At 35.1% G+C, this 18,280-nt stretch overlaps 1 protein-coding gene across 32 annotated transcripts in view; it reads right to left on the bottom strand.

Annotated features, from left to right (window-relative positions):
- ABI3BP (ABI family member 3 binding protein) overlaps positions 1 to 18,280 on the bottom strand; it is a 256,453-nt gene that overhangs the window by 10,972 nt on the left and 227,201 nt on the right. For all 32 annotated transcript variants that reach the window (XM_078452941.2, XM_078452937.2, XM_078452958.2 and 29 more), the window contains 2 exons: positions 16,136 to 16,345; positions 10,592 to 10,700 (listed from right to left, as the gene is read on the bottom strand). In XM_078452941.2, coding sequence (XP_078309067.1) covers positions 10,592 to 10,700; positions 16,136 to 16,345 — 319 coding nt within the window. The remainder of the gene's footprint in view (positions 1 to 10,591; positions 10,701 to 16,135; positions 16,346 to 18,280) is intronic.

Consider the following 18,280-nt stretch of genomic DNA (forward strand, 5'->3'; position numbering starts at 1 on the left):
AAAGAATCAAGGAAATTGAAGAAACTGAGGAATATGTTCCAAACAAAACAAGAAAAGTCAACAGAAACAGATCTCAATAGAGATAGTGATATATGTGACAGTTCAAAATAACAGTCATAAAGATGCTTACCAAGATCAAGAGACAAATGCAAGAACAAAGTGAGAATTTCAACAAAGAGAGACTATTTAAAAAGTACCACAGAGAAAACACTTAGCGGAAGAATGCAATAACTGAACTGAAAAATTCATTACAGTTCAGTATCAGACTAGATCAAGCAGAAAAAGGATCAACAAACTTGAAGACAGGGCAGTGGAATTCATCTAATCAGAAGAGCCAAGAATGAAAATGAAAACAGTTAAGAGACATATGGACACCATCAAGGAGACCAAGATATACATTATAGTGGTCTCAGAAGAAGGAGAGAGAAAGAAAGGGGCAGAAAGCTCATTCAAAGAAATAATGGCTAAAAGCTTTTGTTAAAACCTGGGGAAAGAAACGGACATCTAGATCCTGGAAGTCCAAGAAGTTCCATATAGAAGAATCTACAGATATCCATACTGAGATACATTATAACTAAGCTGTCAAAAGTTAAATACAAGGAGAAAATCTAAAAGAAGAGAAAAGCAACTTGTTTCATACAAAGGAACTTCCATAATACCATCAGCAGATTTTTCAGGAAGAATTTTCAGGCCAGAGGGAGTGGCCTGATATATTCAACATGCTATAACTAAAACAAACAAGCAAAAAACAAAACAAAACAAAACAAAAAAAACAAAAAAACAAATTAACCAGCAAAATTGTCCTTCAGAGTTGAAGGAGAGGTAAAGAGTTTGCCAAACAAAAGCTGAGAATTTATCACCACTACACTGGCCTTGTAAGAAATGTGAGAGTTCTAGCTGAAACTAAAGGATGCTAATTAGTTATAAGAAAACATCTAAAAGTATAAAACTCACTGGTAAAGGTAAATACATAGTTAAATTCAGAATACTCTAATCGTGGTGCAGTAAATGACCTATAACTCTAATTTGAGGGTTAAAAGAGAAAAATATTAACTATACTACAACAAGTTGTTAACGATTACAACAATGTAAGGAAAGGTAAATTGACATCAAAAAACAATGTGGAGGGGAGAGAAAAATGTAGAGCTCTTTTTATGTTTGAAGTTGTTATTAGTTTAAAACAGACTGTCATAAATGTTTTATGTAAGCCTTATGGTAACAAAAGCAATAACCTATAGTAGATACGCAAAAGATGAAGAGAAAGCAATCAAAGTATGCCACTACAGAAAATCATCAAATCAAAAAGGAAGAGAACAAAAGAGGAAATAAAGAAACAAAAGAATTATAAAACAATCAGAAAACAATGAGCAAAAATAGGAATAGTAAGTCCCTGCCTGTCAATAATTAACTTTAAATGTCAATGGACTAAATTCTCCAATCCAAGCATGTAGAGTGACTTAATAGACAAAAAATAAGAACCAAGTAAATGCTGCTTACAAGAGCCTCACTTCAGCTTTAAGGACACACACAGACTAAAGTCGAAGGGGTGAAAAAAAGATATATCATTCAGATGAAAAGCAAAAGAAGCAGGGGTACCGTCTAGACAGATAATTAGTAATGAAATATTGGACTTAAACTACACATTAGACTGGACAGATTTGACAGACATTTACAGAACATTTCATCTGAATACATATTCTCAAGCACACATGTAATATTCCTCAGGATAGATCATATTTTAGGTCACAACAAGTCTTGAGAAATTAAAGAAAACAAATCAAATCAGGCATTTTTTTTCTAACCATAATGGTAAGAAACTAGAAATCAATTATATGAAGAAAATTGGAAAATTCACAAATACATGGAGATTAAGCAATATGCTCCTGAACAACCAATGGGTCCAAGAAGAAATCGAGGGTAATTAAAAAATATCTTGAGACAAATGAAAATGGAAATGCAATATACCAAAACTTATGAGATGCAGCAAATGCAATGTGAGGAGGGAAATATATAATGGTGAATGCCCACATTAACAAAAGAAAGGTTATCGATTAAACAACCCAACTTTACAGTTAAAAGAACAAGAAAAAGAACAAACTAAGCCCAAATTCGGTAGAAGAAAGGAAATGACAAATATCAGAACAGAAATAAATTAAATAGGGAACTGGAAAAACAATAGAAAAGATCAATGAAACTAAGAGCTGTTTTTCCAAAGATAAATAAAATTGACAAGCCTTTAGTTAGAGTAGCTAAGAAAAAAGAAGACTGAAATAAAATCCTATATGAAAGAAGAGACATTACAACTGATTCCACAAAAATCCAAAGGATTGTGAGACTACTATGACCAATTATACTCCAACAAATTACATAATGTAGAAAAAATGATATATTCCTAGAAACATACAACCTACCAAGACTGAATGATGAAGAAATAGATAATCTGAACAAACCATGATCAAATGGGATTCAGTCCAGGGATACAAAGACAGTTCAATGCCCATAAATCAATCAATGTGATGCACCACATTAACAACATAAGTGATAATTTATATGATCTCAATAGATGCAGAAAAGCATTAAACAAAATTCAACATACTTTTATGACAAAAACTCTCAACAAAGTGGGTAAAGTGGGAATGCTTCTCAACATAATAAAGGGCATATATGACAAGCCCACAGCTAACATCATACTCAACAGTGAAATGCTGAAAACTTTCTACCTAGATCAAGAACAAGACAGAAATGCCCACTCTTGCCACTTTTATTTGACCTAATGCTGGAAATCCTAACCAGAGCAATTAGGCAAGAAAAACAAATATGAGCCATCCAAGTCAGAAAGGAAGAAGTACAACCATCTCTATTTGCAGATGACATGATATTATATATAGAAAGCCCTAAACACTTCACCAAAACTCTGTTAGAATAAATAAATTCAGTTAAGTTGTAGGATCAAAAATCAGCATACAAAAATCAGTTGTGTTTTTATATACCAACAATAAACTTTCAGAAAGAGAAATTAAGAAAACAACCCCATTTATAATAGCATCAAAAAGAATAAAATATTTAGGAATCACTTGATCTAAGGAGGTAAAAGATCTGTACACTGAAAACAATAAGACATAATTGAGGAAAACACAAATAAATGGAAAGATAATCCATGTTAATGGATTAGAAGAATTAATATTGTTAAAATTTCCCTCTTATCCAAAGCAATCTATAGATTCAATGCAATTGCTATCAAAATTCCAATGGCATTTTTCACAAAAATTGAACAATCAATCCTATGATTTGTAAGGAACCATAAAAGACCCAAATGGCCCAAGCAATCTAAGAAAGAACAGAGCTGAAGGCTCTATGCTGGATTTCCAACTGTATTACAAAGCTTCAGTAATCAAAAACAGTATAGTATTGGGATAAAAACAGACACATAGATCAATGCAACATAATAGAGAGCACAGACATAAACTCACACATATATGGTCAATTAATTTATGACAAAGGAGACAAGAATATACAATTGGGAAAAGGACAGTCTCTTCAATAAATGGTGTTGGGAAAACTGGACAGCTACCTGCAAGAGAATTAAACTGGACCACTATGTTACACCATACACAAAATTAACTCAAAATAGATTAAATACTTAAATATATGATCTGCAATCATGAAACTCCTGGAAGAAAACCTTGTGGGTAATCTTCTTGACATTGGTCTTGGTGATGATTTTTTGGATTTAATACCAAAAGTAAAGGCAACAAAAGCTAAAATAAATGAGTAGGACTATATCAAACTAAAAAGCTTCTGCATGGCAAAGGAAGCCACCCTGTAACTGCTTGTTGGTTTGAGTGGTTTGGTTAGCTAATTTTACCCCTATGTAGTCTTGAAATATTTGAGCCCTATTCAGGTGGGGCTTCAGTCAGAGGGAAAGAAATGGAAAAGTAGAATATGAAAATATGAGTAATAGGCCCTCAAATAGGGAAAGAGAAATCCAATCAATTAGTTATATGAGCATTTCTGGATACTTGCCATATGCAGACATTGTATTCACCTGGGAATATAGAGAAGGAGCAAAAAGTGGCAGAGCTGGAGGGATACTATTAGAGGATAAAAGAAGTTCTAATCAGGGCCAAAGTCAGAGGAGCAGGGTATCAGCAGGCATGAGGTATCATCAACCAGTTACCAAGCATGTCCTCATGGACATTCTTGTATCTCTCATTTATACAGGGACAAGAAATTCCAGATCTGGGCTGCGCTCCAAGTCTATGGTATTGCTAAGAGTTTCTGGCATGCCCCATCCCCCGCCACACCCCAGATACTAAGTAATTCTAAATGAAAAGTAATTAAAAGAATATGTTTATGTGAAAATAATTGCTCTCTTTATAGATTGTTGGAGTTCCATGCTCTTAGCTAGCCTTTTTGCCAGAAGAAAAGTTGTAAAACTGAGCAATCCCTTCAATTTCTTTCTTCAATGGTGAAATTATTGATTGTTCTGCTGCCTACACCTACAATAAAACTCAGTAAAGTGCCTAATGCTCTAGTAGCTTATTTTACTCCTTGAGAAAAGACGTTTAAAAGTTAATACACAAATGGGGTGCTTGGGTGGCTCAGTTGGTTAAGTGTCCAACTTCAGCTCAGGTGATGATCTCATGGTTGGTGGGTTTGGACCCCGAGTCAGGCTCTGTGTTGACAGCTCAGAGCCTGGAGTCTGCTTCAGATTCTGTGTCTCCCTCTCTCTGTGTCCTTCCCCTACTCATGCTCTGTTTCTGTCTCACAAATAAATCAACATTAAAAAATTTTAAAAGAAAGTTAATATACAATCTTCAGGAAACAGAACTACACAAAAACACTACGAATAAGGGTATAATGGCTATTCCACATGCCTGCTTTGTTCAGCCAGGTTTATAGTTTATGATAACTTGCTGCCTCTATTCCAGTTTACTTTTTGAGCCAAGATTTTATTAAATCAAACAACATAAACAATATTCCTAAACTGTCTTTGTGTCAGCTATAGGAAACTTTAGTATGTTTTAATTTTAGAGGGAGAACTGTTCTCTAGAATCCTCCCAAGCTACAGAGGACAGAAGTATAGGAATAAGTTAAGTGAACTTGATTTAATTACCAGACAGAATACATTTTGCGTGGAAATTGCTGGGCCACATGTAAATCTGGTACACGCAATGGATTCTTTAGTTTTTTAGTCAAGTGAGGAGACAAGGGCTCACTTGAAGAGATTATGGGGCTTTTTGTTTGTCTTTACTGTATAGCAATTATGTGTGTCCATCTATATTGTCCAGCCTATCAACGGATTATTCAAATATGAGATAGAAACAATTTGTCTGAAAACAAATTGGAGGCCACAGACACAGACTTAAAGAAAAATGCTTTCTCTACTTCTGTAATAGAAGGACAATTCGACTTGCTGTAAGGCTTAACCTAGCTTTTCATTTTAATGTCAGTTCCAGTTTCCCACTGATTCTATGCATGTCTTTGGATATCATAAGAATGTATCATTTTAGAGATGGGAGAGACTTCAAGATCAATTTACCTCACACTCCCTGTCCCCGTAAGCAGTGGTACAAGACTTACTGTTTAAGTCATATACTTTGTCAGTTCTTCTGCTCACAGAACTAAAAATAATCATAGTTGTCTTTACACACAAAGTGGTTGGCTATAGATTGGAGAGGCTCTTCTTACTATTTTTCTTTTAGCTCAACACAAGCCACACACTGAGGTTTCATGATAGAAATAAATGGAAAATATATACTGGGGAGTGGGCTAGGTGGGTACCGATTCAGGTGGACACCAACATATCTGTATTTTCTTTGCATTCTAGAGGTGGGGGTAGCAGAGGGGTCTTGCAAAGAAAGAGATGGAGTTGTGTCACAGCACTGTGCCTCTGTTAGCACATCTCTTCTGCTTCATCTGACTAAATAGTTATGGCTCCATTCCAACACCCCTGTTCCCTGTGCACATATATGACCAAAGCCCATTGTAGCTGCAAGCATCTGTTGGCAAGGCTGGGGTAGTCCCCACTGTGCCACCTTTGGAACTACAGCCTGCTGGCCCAGAGCAGCCTTGGGGCTTCACTCCCTACAGACAGAAACATCTCACAACACATATGCAGCCAAACTGTTCTTCAGCAAGATAGCTACTGTCCCTTCCTGTGGCTATTTTTTGAGCTTTTGCAGAAGAGGTAAAAATCCTGGCTAAAATGTAAAAACAGGCAGGGAGAAGGTGATCATACACTGTGAGAAGGAAACGGTAACACAGTCCACTGTGCTTTTGGTTCTAGTGTGTGAACATTTAAAAGTTTTACCTAAAAAGCTCTGGGGATCTATTTTCTCTGCATTGACTCTCTTGGGTTAAATGTTCTAATGCCAAGCTCTACTCCACCCATTTCAGTGTGTAATAAATGATTACCCTGTAATTATCACCTGTTTTTACATCTCATGATTTTTAGTCAGGACAAATCATGGAAAATGATACTAAAATAAATTATATACATGTGTCTCCTGAAATTGGAACACAGTTACAGTAATTCTTTCGGAATTTATTATCTTCTAGCTTTTCAAATAGGGTATCCCAGAACCTCATGTTGGGGTGGTGGTGGTGATGAATTTTACCAACTATAACTCAAAGTTTGCCTGTTGGGAATTCAACAGGCACTGAAATGTGACTAAAGTCATTCTTTACAGGTAATAAAAACCACCTGGTGGCTGCATGCTGTACATACTTCCTCTTTATTTTATAGCATGTCTTTTATTAGCATTAATCTTGGATCATGGCTGGGCAGAAAAGATATAATGGAAAGAAATCTTGCCTTAACAACTTAAGATAGTATGGAAAAAGCTTACATCGAAAAAACCTACAAACCTAAATTTGGAACTCATAATTTTATTATTCTGGCTGTAACCTTGCTGTCAGTAGTAACTTTAAGGACTACTTGTATTTCACCGAAGTCATGCACATGGACTTGATTTGAAAGAACGATACTGTTGTTACTCTTTCTTTTCTTGCCATCCTGTTCTATTCAATTCTATCCTTTACCGTCAAGTTCTAGTCTCAAGTATTGCAGGAGGCCTTCTCTTCTCTTCTAAATTGCAGAACTTCAGTGTAAGTCCTATGTGATCTTTTATGCTGTCTTGTGATGCTGTCCAGCTGTTTCATGGCTGTTAGTTTTGTTTCCCCAGGTGCTTCTAGGCTTCAGAAAGATCAGATTAAATGAAATAATTTGACTTCAAATTATCCTTACTTAACTCATGAAGTTATTTTGATTAATAGAGGTTTCAAATCATAATTTTAATATTTCAGCTGAAAACATTTTTTTTGCTCATTAAGTGGACAAATTCATCTCTAGCATACCTGTTAAGAGAACATAGAATGCATTCTTACTCACTGGGGTCTGGGATCTACTAAACTACTTGAACACCACAAGGCTCCACACATTGTAGACTAAACAATTTTCATTAGAGCACCTTTATATCCATGTGTATTATATCTGCTCCCAGTGGGGAAATGCTTTTCAAACTGCTGATATACAACTTTTAAATCATGACCCATTAGGGACTATCAGTATAATCCTGGTCAAATCATATATATGACTATCAACAGTCTTTATGTCTGAACTGGATTTCATTCAATTATATGAAACTCTAAAAATAACATAAAATAAGCCAAATACAGACACATTGAGTGGCCCCAAATTTATGCCAACTGGAAAAACTTGGCATGGGATTCTGATTTCAGGGAATCCTACACTTAAGATTACTTTTTCCCAAAGATGATTCCAGAAAGGGCCTCCTTTGAGCTTTGCTTGTCTTGAGATGAGGATAGTTTTAGGGGTCCCTCCTTTGAAGACCCACTGATGAAGGACAGGAGTGGCAAATGAGATGCATATCTTAGGGTGAGATAAAGGGGACTTGGCTGTAAATTCCAGAAACAATTAGTATAATTCCTACAACTGACATAAACTCCAGAAACAATTAGCATAAGTCCTACAACAATTCATAGCAGAAGCTAGATGTGAACTCCATGACTAGTCCTGTGATTCCAGAATGAAATGCAGCTTAGCCCAAAGGTACGTTTGTCTTATGCACCTATTTGGCCAAATAGGCAAGATGCCAAAATGGCACTCTTGCAAGACATTATCAAAAAAGTTCTTTTTGTTAGCTTTATTCTACCGACTGTTACTCGTTACAAGTAGCTCTAGTATCAAAAGTGATTATTCCAACTAAATCAATGTCAGGAAAAAACTAAATTTGAAGTTGGAGCAAGTCACTCCCAGTAAGCAACTTTTTGGCTCTCCCCATCTCTTGACTAAGTTCTCTGATCTGGCAGAGAAGGCCCTCCACAACATGGCTTCTACCTCTCGTTGCTTCCACTGCCTCTGTTCACTTTTCACCTCTCACACTCATGGAAGTAGCTGATTGTTCACTGCACACAACCATACCATTTGGGCCTCTGCTCTAACATATGCTAGTTTCTCTGACGTTTCTTTCCCCTACCACAGTTACCTAGCTAACTCCTTCCTGCTCTTCATTTAAGCCTCAGCCCAGGTGTCACCTCCTCCACAAAGTTTTCCCAATTTCCCCAGACTTTGCAAAGTGTCACCCACTCTGCGCTCCCCTTGCAACTTGTATATATTTTTGCCAGAGCTCTCACTATTTTGTGTAGAATAATCAGTTACTAAAAGACTACCCCACTACCTCAAGTCCTCAAGGACAGGCACCATGTTTATTCAGTTTTGTGGTCACCACACCAAGCACACTGTTGGCACTTAATAAATGTTAGCTGAGTAGAAACACAAACCTGTTACAAACAAATCAGGTTTAAAATGTCACTTAAATAATTATTTTCTACATCTGATCATGAGTCATAGGTGAACTTTGAAGGTGAAGATTTGAAGGTAGCCTAATTCAGAAAAGGAACACAATATTTAGAAATTAGATGCTTTTCAATGTTTTCAGTATATTAAGTGGCATAAAAAGCAAGAAACTATAAAGAAAAAAACTTCCATTTTCTGTAAGCCCAAATTCACCTCTTAAAAAGTCCAAATTAAGTAACTTTTTCTTCTTTACTCTTCCCTTAAAATATGTTATGTTAAAAATAGTCTCTCTCCCTGTTAATCTCTCTAAGGAAACAGAACCAAGATCATCAAATGAGTTTTTACTGAAATACATGCTTATTTTGGCTAACTTAAATCCTTTAAAAAAAATTAGCAGTTGTAAAATTTTCCATATTACAACTCAAAATAGAGAACTTTAAAGAAAAAAAATACCTGTGGAAAGTATTATATTTATAGTATAGGACTACAGTTTATACACAGCAAACCATCTAGAATTAACTAGATGCTTCCTTTTTTTCATGAAAAGATTATCAGTTTCCTTGTTGTCAGAACTTTACTAGGCTCTTTTGAATATCATAATCAATACCTGATTCAATTCAATCAACTGATGACAATGGAAGATAGAAATAAAACTTATGAAAAAATTTTCTAATGCTGGAGTTCCAGTCTTTGCCTCTGCTGGTCTTTATCAAGCTATGAAGTATTCAGGAAACTTTATCAAGCTATGAAGTATTCAGTCTGGAAAAATTCCTGATTGTGTCTCTCTGAAAATTGATCTATGTTGCTTGGTGCACTAGAACGTAAAGTGTGAAGATGTTTTTGTTTTAACTGAAAGCATAGTTTTCAAATAGTGTCTTGGAATTTGAGGAAAGAAATTGATTTTCCACAAAGAGTGATATTTAGTCCCCAAATGAATTTAGTACATATTTTTTTAAAGAAATGCTTGGCTGTATCCTTTTGAGAATTTCCTTGAACAATAAATTTGATGATTTAGCCATGTAAAACAAAACAAAACCTTCCCTATTACATTTCTAGAAGTGCATAAAGCCCTTATTTTTCTTCCAGTACAGTGAGCCGATAAAATGTTGGATATTTTAGATTTAAAAAGAAATGACAAAACCATACAGTAATGTAAACAACCAGGTACCAATAGGTAATAAGGGATGCCAAGAAAAATTGTTTATTATAGAGCATCGGTAATAATATATGTGTCTATTTTCAAAAATGTATTCTCATTTGTTTATTATAAAAAGACCCAAAATGAAAAGACCACTATGCCTGGGAATGGTCTGTAGTTATTTTAAGCATTAACTATCACAAACTTTCATCTACTTTTGTTACATAACTTTTATATCCTTGCCCTCTTCTTTCCAGCATGCCAGCCAAATTCTTCTGTTTCACATTTAGTTTACATCCTACACACTCCAGTTGTGTCTCATCCACAGAATTTTCCTTCTCTCCATTTTGGTATTTAATATCAACATTTGATATTAATGATCCTCTATTTTTCAATGTTCTCCCCTATAGTGTTAACTTACAAGACCATCTTGTCAGCTCTTGTATCCCCACCAATAATTTGTGTATTTGCAAAACATGACTCTAGAGGTACCTACTCCTATGCACAGAAAGCCAAAGAATGAAATGCAAACTACACTGTCCCTTAAGACAGAGATGGATGATGTCATTTCATTCCTTTGGTGATGATTTATGCACTGTCAGAATTCACCTGTAAGAGCACAGGTGGCTTACCTTGTATCTGGTTTTAGATTTTCTACAGTGGAGAAGGTTTGATTTGTAATTTGAATGGACTTGTTCTTCCCGCTGAATGTCCCATTTTCTCTGGATATAACTTCATATTCTGAAAAGTGAAAAAGCCAACAAATACTTGTCTTTATGTCCCGGCTGATTTAATTGCTCTTAAGGCTAACAGCATCATAAAGTCACTCTCATAAAAGTGAGCAATTTAGATTGTAGTTACTGAGATGTACTGATCTTATACATTAGCAATTTGCAGATGGGGATGGCCAATGGATGACAAAGGTCCCAAAGCATTTTGGGAGTTGCTCATTGATCACATCTGCTTTCCCTTTACTGGAACATGAAAGGCTTGGTAACTGTGAAGACTGATGATGAACCTGTGGTATCTTTGGATACTGGTAACTAATGATTTTGCTAGGCATATCAAATAGTCTGTCATTGTTGAAAAACCCAGTGTGGGGAAAGTGCTGTATGAGAAGTGGTACTTAAGTAGAAGGCACGTTTCTTCTCTGTGGGGCTTTATTATATTGCTAGGGAAAAGACCACTGCATACATGGTTCTGTTGCAAAAATATATCTATATATCTATATCTATCTATACCTATTCCTATACCTATATCTATACCTATACCTATATCTATATCTATATCATCTATATCTACATATCTTTGGGTTTAAAACCATCCAGCAAATAGCAGTTAACCAAATAATGAGTGACAGTTCATTATTAGGAACTATAGAATTATGAAATTTTTCTACCTACTGCTTACATAAGTTACAAAAGATTTGTACCTACTGCTTACATATGCCTCCTTGAAAATAATCCTTGTTTTTTAAAAAAATCATTAAAGTATGAATGGAGATCTGCATAAATTTCACCTAAAGACATGTTTCTATGAACTTGCAGGGCTAATCAAGAGAAGGGCTTTCAGATTCAGAACATAATTTATAAATTTGTTAATTGGCTTTTCCACCTCTTAATTGGAGTTTAATGTATGTGACAAGGTCACACAGAAGATTCAAAACTTGAAAAATAGAAAACAGAAACAACCCCTACTCAAAATCAGCTCCATAAGTGTGAAGAAATATACAAGTGGTAGCCATCAGGAAAAGTGGGAAAAAGCCACAAAGGGTGGCAATTTAGTGGGGATTTCTGCTATTAGCACTAAGACCAAAGGTGGGAGATGGAGACTGGAAGTAAAACTCAAACTATGGAAAGACTAGAAGACATAATAATCAATTTTAATTTGGGAAGGATTTTTAATGGTATATTTTAAAAATCAAAAAAGGAGGATGGCTCTTTCTGATTAATTCTGTATGACGATCCTTCTAAAAATTGAAAATTAAATCAGAAGGCAATGGCCATTGTATCTGGATATGTTAGCACAGCTACCAAAGGACTAATGGCTAGTATTTAGTGTTCTTTTCTCAGAAACTTCTGTTCCTTAACCTATTTATGTTGGCGTTCTATTCTCAAAGAGGATAGAAAGGGAGGGAAGGGAAGGACCTTGAATTCAAATATATCCATTTTATATCTGTTTCTCAGCTGTGAATCAGTATTTACTAGATAGACAAAGATGGGAGTAATTAAAATGGATTTTTAAAACTGGAAACTGCTTGTTGGATACATGGTAAGATATGCTACTGATGAGGAACCCAAAACACTCATGACTTTTCTATTAAAGTTAAGGTATGGGAAAGGCTAGTCCAAAGGATAGAGGAGTGCTGTTTTGGAAGGGCACATGCACCCCAATGTTTATAGCAGCACTATCAACAATAGTCAAATTATGGAAAGAGCCCAAATGTCCATCATCTGGTGAATGGATAAAGACGCATATACAGACCAATACACACACACACACACGTATACATACACAATGGAATATTACTCGGCGATGAGAAAGAATGAAATCTTGCCATTTTCAACAATGTGGATGGAACTAGAGTGTATTATGCTAAACGAAATAAGTCAGTCAGAGAAAGACAAATAACATATGACTTCACTCATATGTAGAATTTAAGATACAAAACAGACGAACATAAGGGAAGGGAAGCAAAATAATATAAAAACAGAGAGGGGACAACCCATAAGAGACTCTTAAATACAGAGAACAAACCAATGATTGCTGGATGGGTGTTGGGTGGGGGGATGGGATGGGCTAAATGGGCAAGGGGCATTAAGGAGGACACTTGTTGGGATGAGCACTGGGTGTTATATAAATTCTACTTCTGAAAACATTATTATACTGTATGTTAACTAACTTAGATTTAAAATTTAAAAATCTATAAAATTAAAAAAAATAAAAATAAAAGATAAAAAGTTGAAAAAAAACCCAAAAGGACACTACATGACTCATTGAAAAGTGACAGACCAAGCCATTTGCCCTGATCTCAGTTTGTAAAATGTAATAGCTCTTCATAGTGTTGCTTGTGGGGATTAAACTAGGAATATATGGAAAGTGCTCAACAGTATTTTGCATATTTTTTTCAACAGGTGGTACCTATTATTATTACTTATTATCCCTGAGTTGTGTTTAAATTTGAAAGATTTCAGTTGGAAAGACTCAAGTGTCGCTTCGTCACCCAAAGAAAAATTTGTATGACACTCCCATTGAATTTGCATGAAAGCAACCACTTTCAAGAAACATCTTTGGTGTGGGACATTAATCAGTGACTGTGTAATATTCTTTTTAATATTACCCCAGACTCAGTACTAGAAACTCTTACTGAATATCTTCTCTAATTTTCTTTTGACTGAGTTTTAAATGTTCATTTAATACTATTTTCACCCTGAAAGATTCAAGTTTTCAAAATGGACACAGAAGTTACCTTTGTAATTAAAAAACATATTTAGAATTTCAGAATTCTAACTTCTGAATGTGTATTCTTGGGCCTTGTAAATATATCTTTCATTTGTAATGCTTTAAAGAAATAGTAGCTTTTTCATAAATTCACTATACCATAAAAATGGAACATTAATGCTTGGAATGAATATTTATAGACACATTCTGATTATATTTCAGAAAGTAAAGACAGCCACTTAGTATGTGTCCATATTTCTCACTTTAAAATATGGGGTTTTATTTATAAATTCCTTAACAGTAAAGGTATAAGGAACCTATAAAGAAGTAACACTGAATAAATGGTCTTTTCCCCACTCAGAGATTATTATTGCCCTATTATGAGATGATTTACTTAATAGAAAAACACTATTTATTATAAAGGTTGGGAAATCACATTCTGGTCATGAAAATAATAATGGTGACACTATTTCTACCAGTCCTACTATTGCTACTACTGACAAACATTAATTTAACAGCTTCTAATTTACACTGTACATTCAAATTCTGGTTAATTTTTGTCCTCATGATAAGCTGATTACAATGGAAGTTGTTGTTGTTGTTGTTGTTGTTGTTGTTGTTGTTGTTGTTGTTGTTGTTGTTGTTACAAATAAGAAAACTAAAGCAAGGAGGTAAAGTGCATACCCAAATTGCATATAGAGAATACAGCTAGTCTGGGATTTAAATCTACGTTGGCATGCTCTTGGCATATCACAAAGCACCACCCCACAACTAATTTAAATTGTCCAAGGACTCAGGCTATGGCCCATTTCTCAGGTGTATCTATTTCTACTTTAGTGTAGAAAAGACATGTAGAAGCAACTGAATTTGGGTGTATTTATTATAGGTAATATGTGCCTGTTGATTAAAAGATGATAGACAGAAGCCAGCTAAGGGAATAAAGAATATGTTTCACTCCTTTTTTGTTATCTTTCTCAATCCTTTCTTGTAAAGCCATTTCCAGTGATTTGAGAATTAATCGTATTATCTGAGCTGCTGGTTTATAAAAGATCACATTTGAAAAAAAGTGATATTTGAGAAAACACTAAAAATAAACAAAAGTGAAAAAAATAGAAGAGACTATTAGGCTATATGGTCTGACATTTAAATACAGACTGAGTAATGATTAAATATGGACTTATTTCTATTTAGAAAATATTATAGCTAAAGAGATATGGACCTTATCTATAAAAGCTGTTATTCTAAGTCTAATGTCTTATGAAAGATCTCAAGCAGTCCATTAACATTTAGTAACAATGTTACAAAAGGAATTGGTTAAATGGGTAAAGTATACCCTATTCATTATTTTTTGTAGATTACAAGTTTATACAATTAAAAAAGGTTTCATGATGAACTGGAAAGGAAAATCATTTTGCTTTTAAAAAGTTAAATCAGAAATTGACACACCAAAGTGAATATATATTAGATGTATTAGATTAGATTTTAGATATATTAACCAGTTCCAACTTGATGTCCCACATCTTCAAGGCAAATGAAATTTTATAGATCATTTGGTGTTATGATAACTAAGCCTCAGACTGTCAGGAGAACTCCTTATTAGCACAGTATATGAATTGGGAGTTCTGGACTTTTTCATCTATGTAGATAATCAATGCTTAGAGATTTATTGTTTTTTAGATACTGGGATGGTAGCACCTACTGGCATAGTCCCAAGTAAAGAAGCAGGACTAGACAAGTCCCCAGGAAACATGAGCAGTGGCTGGTTCTTTCCCAAAACAAAGGCAAGGTCTGCATGAGAAATGAAATTCACAAAATATGGTTTTAAAAAAAAGCCAGTTAAGCAAAGATAGGCTGCTTATAGTGAAAGTTGCCCAGACCAAACATTTTTGTCTGAGGAGAAATAGCTGCTGTTTACTCCTTTATTCACAGAAAACACTTTTGGCTGAATCTCCCACTTCCTCCTTTCCCCTGTATACTTCCCTCTACCCATCCTGATAGCTTCTTAGTGAGCTCCTCTAAATTCTGTCTACCTGTTCCATGCACAGCAGGGCATGGGCAATGGGGGGCTTGTGTACTCCTGCAATTTGCTATATTCCTCTAGCTGACTCTGCCCCTTACCTTTTCTCCCTCCTCTCTAGTTTGACTAAACTGTTCATATGAAGAATTAATTCGCATATAATAAATTCAAAGACTGACTTAGGATTTCTTAGTTTTCACAGTCATTTTTAGAAGGATTGGGCTAGTGATAGCAGAATTAAATTTTTCTGAGATGAGGAGAAAATCAACCATGATTAGAAACCTAAAAAAAACCCAAAAAACAAAAAAGAAAACAAACAAACAAAAACTCTACTAAAATAATTGAATTGCTTGACAGTTCTAGGTCAACCTAGAAATTGGGTTGGTGAAATGAAAACTGGTTTAATTATCATCAGCCCTGCCAACTTCTCCTATGTTATCTGTAATTTTCTTGATAATGAAAAGACCACATCTATTTTTACACTGTGAGGAAGAGTTCTGAGACAAGATGGAAGGAACGTAACCTAAAGAGATATGTTAAATTAACAGGAAACCCACCACTGGGACACAGATGATCTTTTCTCATCATATGACACTTTTTGACAATAGCTCTACTAGGACTTGCTACCCCTGAGATATGCCTCATAGTTTGACGAGGTACCACACTCACATTATTGAAGCTTCCCACCATGGTACAAGTGCTCACATCATGATCTTACCAGTGACAGTATCATTTAGTGGCTTATCCCAGTCAAGGATGACAAATGAGGGACACCCTTCCACAGTGACCACAGTGAGGTTGGTGGGTGGGTTCTGCGGTGGGCTTGTGGCATTCCCCTCGGTGGCATCCTCTTTGGGGAACCGTTTGACGGAATCAGTGATGGAACAGGGCCTGTTGTCCGGTTTTTGGATGTAACGCACATGAGGACCTAAGAGAGAGAGGACTTGGACAGTTAGCCTTATTTGAGTTTGTACATACAGAAGGTGGAGGTAAACTCAAATATATTTTTCTGTTTGAGGATATCTGGTCTCATATTATAAGCAGATAGATGAAAGCAGTGATGTGGACTGTTCAAACTTGTGAAAATCTAGAATTCCTGTCTCTGGGATACATGACATGGATGCTGTAGCTGATTTACTTTTTAAAATGGGTTTAACTTATGCTAATATTGAGAAGTAATTTGGTCCTCCTGAGCATGTTTTAAACAGCATAATTTGTGGGGTATTGGAAGAAGTATTCAAGAGGGTATTGCCTTGAGAGTAGGGAATAATTAGCCCCACACTAAACAGTTCTGGTCCCACCTAATAAATCTTAAAAGCCAGACTCAAAAAGGTCAAATGGCTTCAAGTAATTTAACCCAGGACAAAATTAAAGAATATTTTAGGAATAAAAAACAATAGGAAATAACAGGAAAATGTTGCCCATAATGAGAAAAATAAATTGTTTGAAATCAATCTAGAACTTGCCTAGATGTTAGAGTCATCACACAGGGAAAATAAAACTGTTATTATAACTATAATCCACATGTCAAGAAGTTAATACATGAAAGATATTTTTAAAAATACCCAAAGTGAATTTCTAGAGATGAAAACTAAAATGTGTAAGATGCAAAAAACACTGGATGATACTAGCACTGATATTATATTGCAGAAAAAAGATTAGTGAACTTGAAGACATAGCAGTAAAAACTACCCAAAATAAAAGTGGAAAGAAAAAATAATAAAAATAATGAACAGAGCATCAGTGAGCTATGGGGAAGCTTCAGGCAGTATAACACAGATGTAATTTTAATATCTGCCCAGAGAACAGGGACAGCAAAGGTATTTGAAGAAATAATGGCAAAAGATTTTCCAAGTTTGATAAAACCTCTAAACCCACAGATCCAAAAGGCTTGAATAAACCTAAGCACAACAAATATGAAGAAACTACACCAATCAAAATCAAGTTTCTCAAAGCCAGTGATAGAAAGAAAACCTTTAAAGGAGGCAGAAAAGACACATGATATATAGTACAATCAAGATAAGGATTATGGCAGATGTCTCATTGGAAAGAATGCAAGGGAGAAGGCAGTGGAGCAACATCTTTAAATACTGGAAAAAAAAACTTATCATCTAGAATTATTTAACTAGTGAATATCTTTTTTTTTTTAAAGTAAAACACCTTTTACACATATAAAAGCTAAGAGAATTCATAACCACCAGACCCACCCTACAAGGAAGATTAAAGGACATTCAGGCAGAAGAAAAATGATGTATCCACACAAAGAGATAAAGAGCACTGGAAATAGTAACTATATAGGTAAATATGCACAATATTTTTGTCATTTAATTCTTTCTAAAAGGCAATTTACTATTTAAACATAAATAATATCAATTTAGCATGATGTATTAATACGTAAAAGTAAAATGCCTAACAGTGATAGGCCAAGAGGAAAGATAAGTTGCTATACTAATGTAAGGTTCTTGCACTATTTGTGAAGTTGTAGAATATCACTAGAAGATAGACTGTGGTAAATTAAAGATACATACTATAAACCCTAAAGCAATAACAAAATAAAGAGTTACAACTAGTAAGACAACTAAAGAGAGAAAATAGAATCATAAAAATCATAAAACTCAATCTCTAGAAATAAACCTATGCTGGGGCGCCTGGGTGGCTCAGTTGGTTGAGCGTCCGACTTCAGCTCAGGTCACAATCTTGCGGTCCGTGAGTTCGAGCCCCACGTCAGGCTCTGGGCTGATGGCCCAGAGCCTGGAGACTGCTTCCGATTCTGTGTCTCCCTCTTTCTCTGCCCCTCCCCCATTCATGCTCTGTCTCTCTCTGTCTCAAAAATAAATAAATGTTAAAAAAAATTTTAAAAAAA

This window comes from Panthera onca, chromosome C2 (genome assembly GCF_046562875.1).
Source record: "Panthera onca isolate mPanOnc1 chromosome C2, mPanOnc1 haplotype 2, whole genome shotgun sequence".
NCBI lineage: Eukaryota > Metazoa > Chordata > Mammalia > Carnivora > Felidae > Panthera > Panthera onca.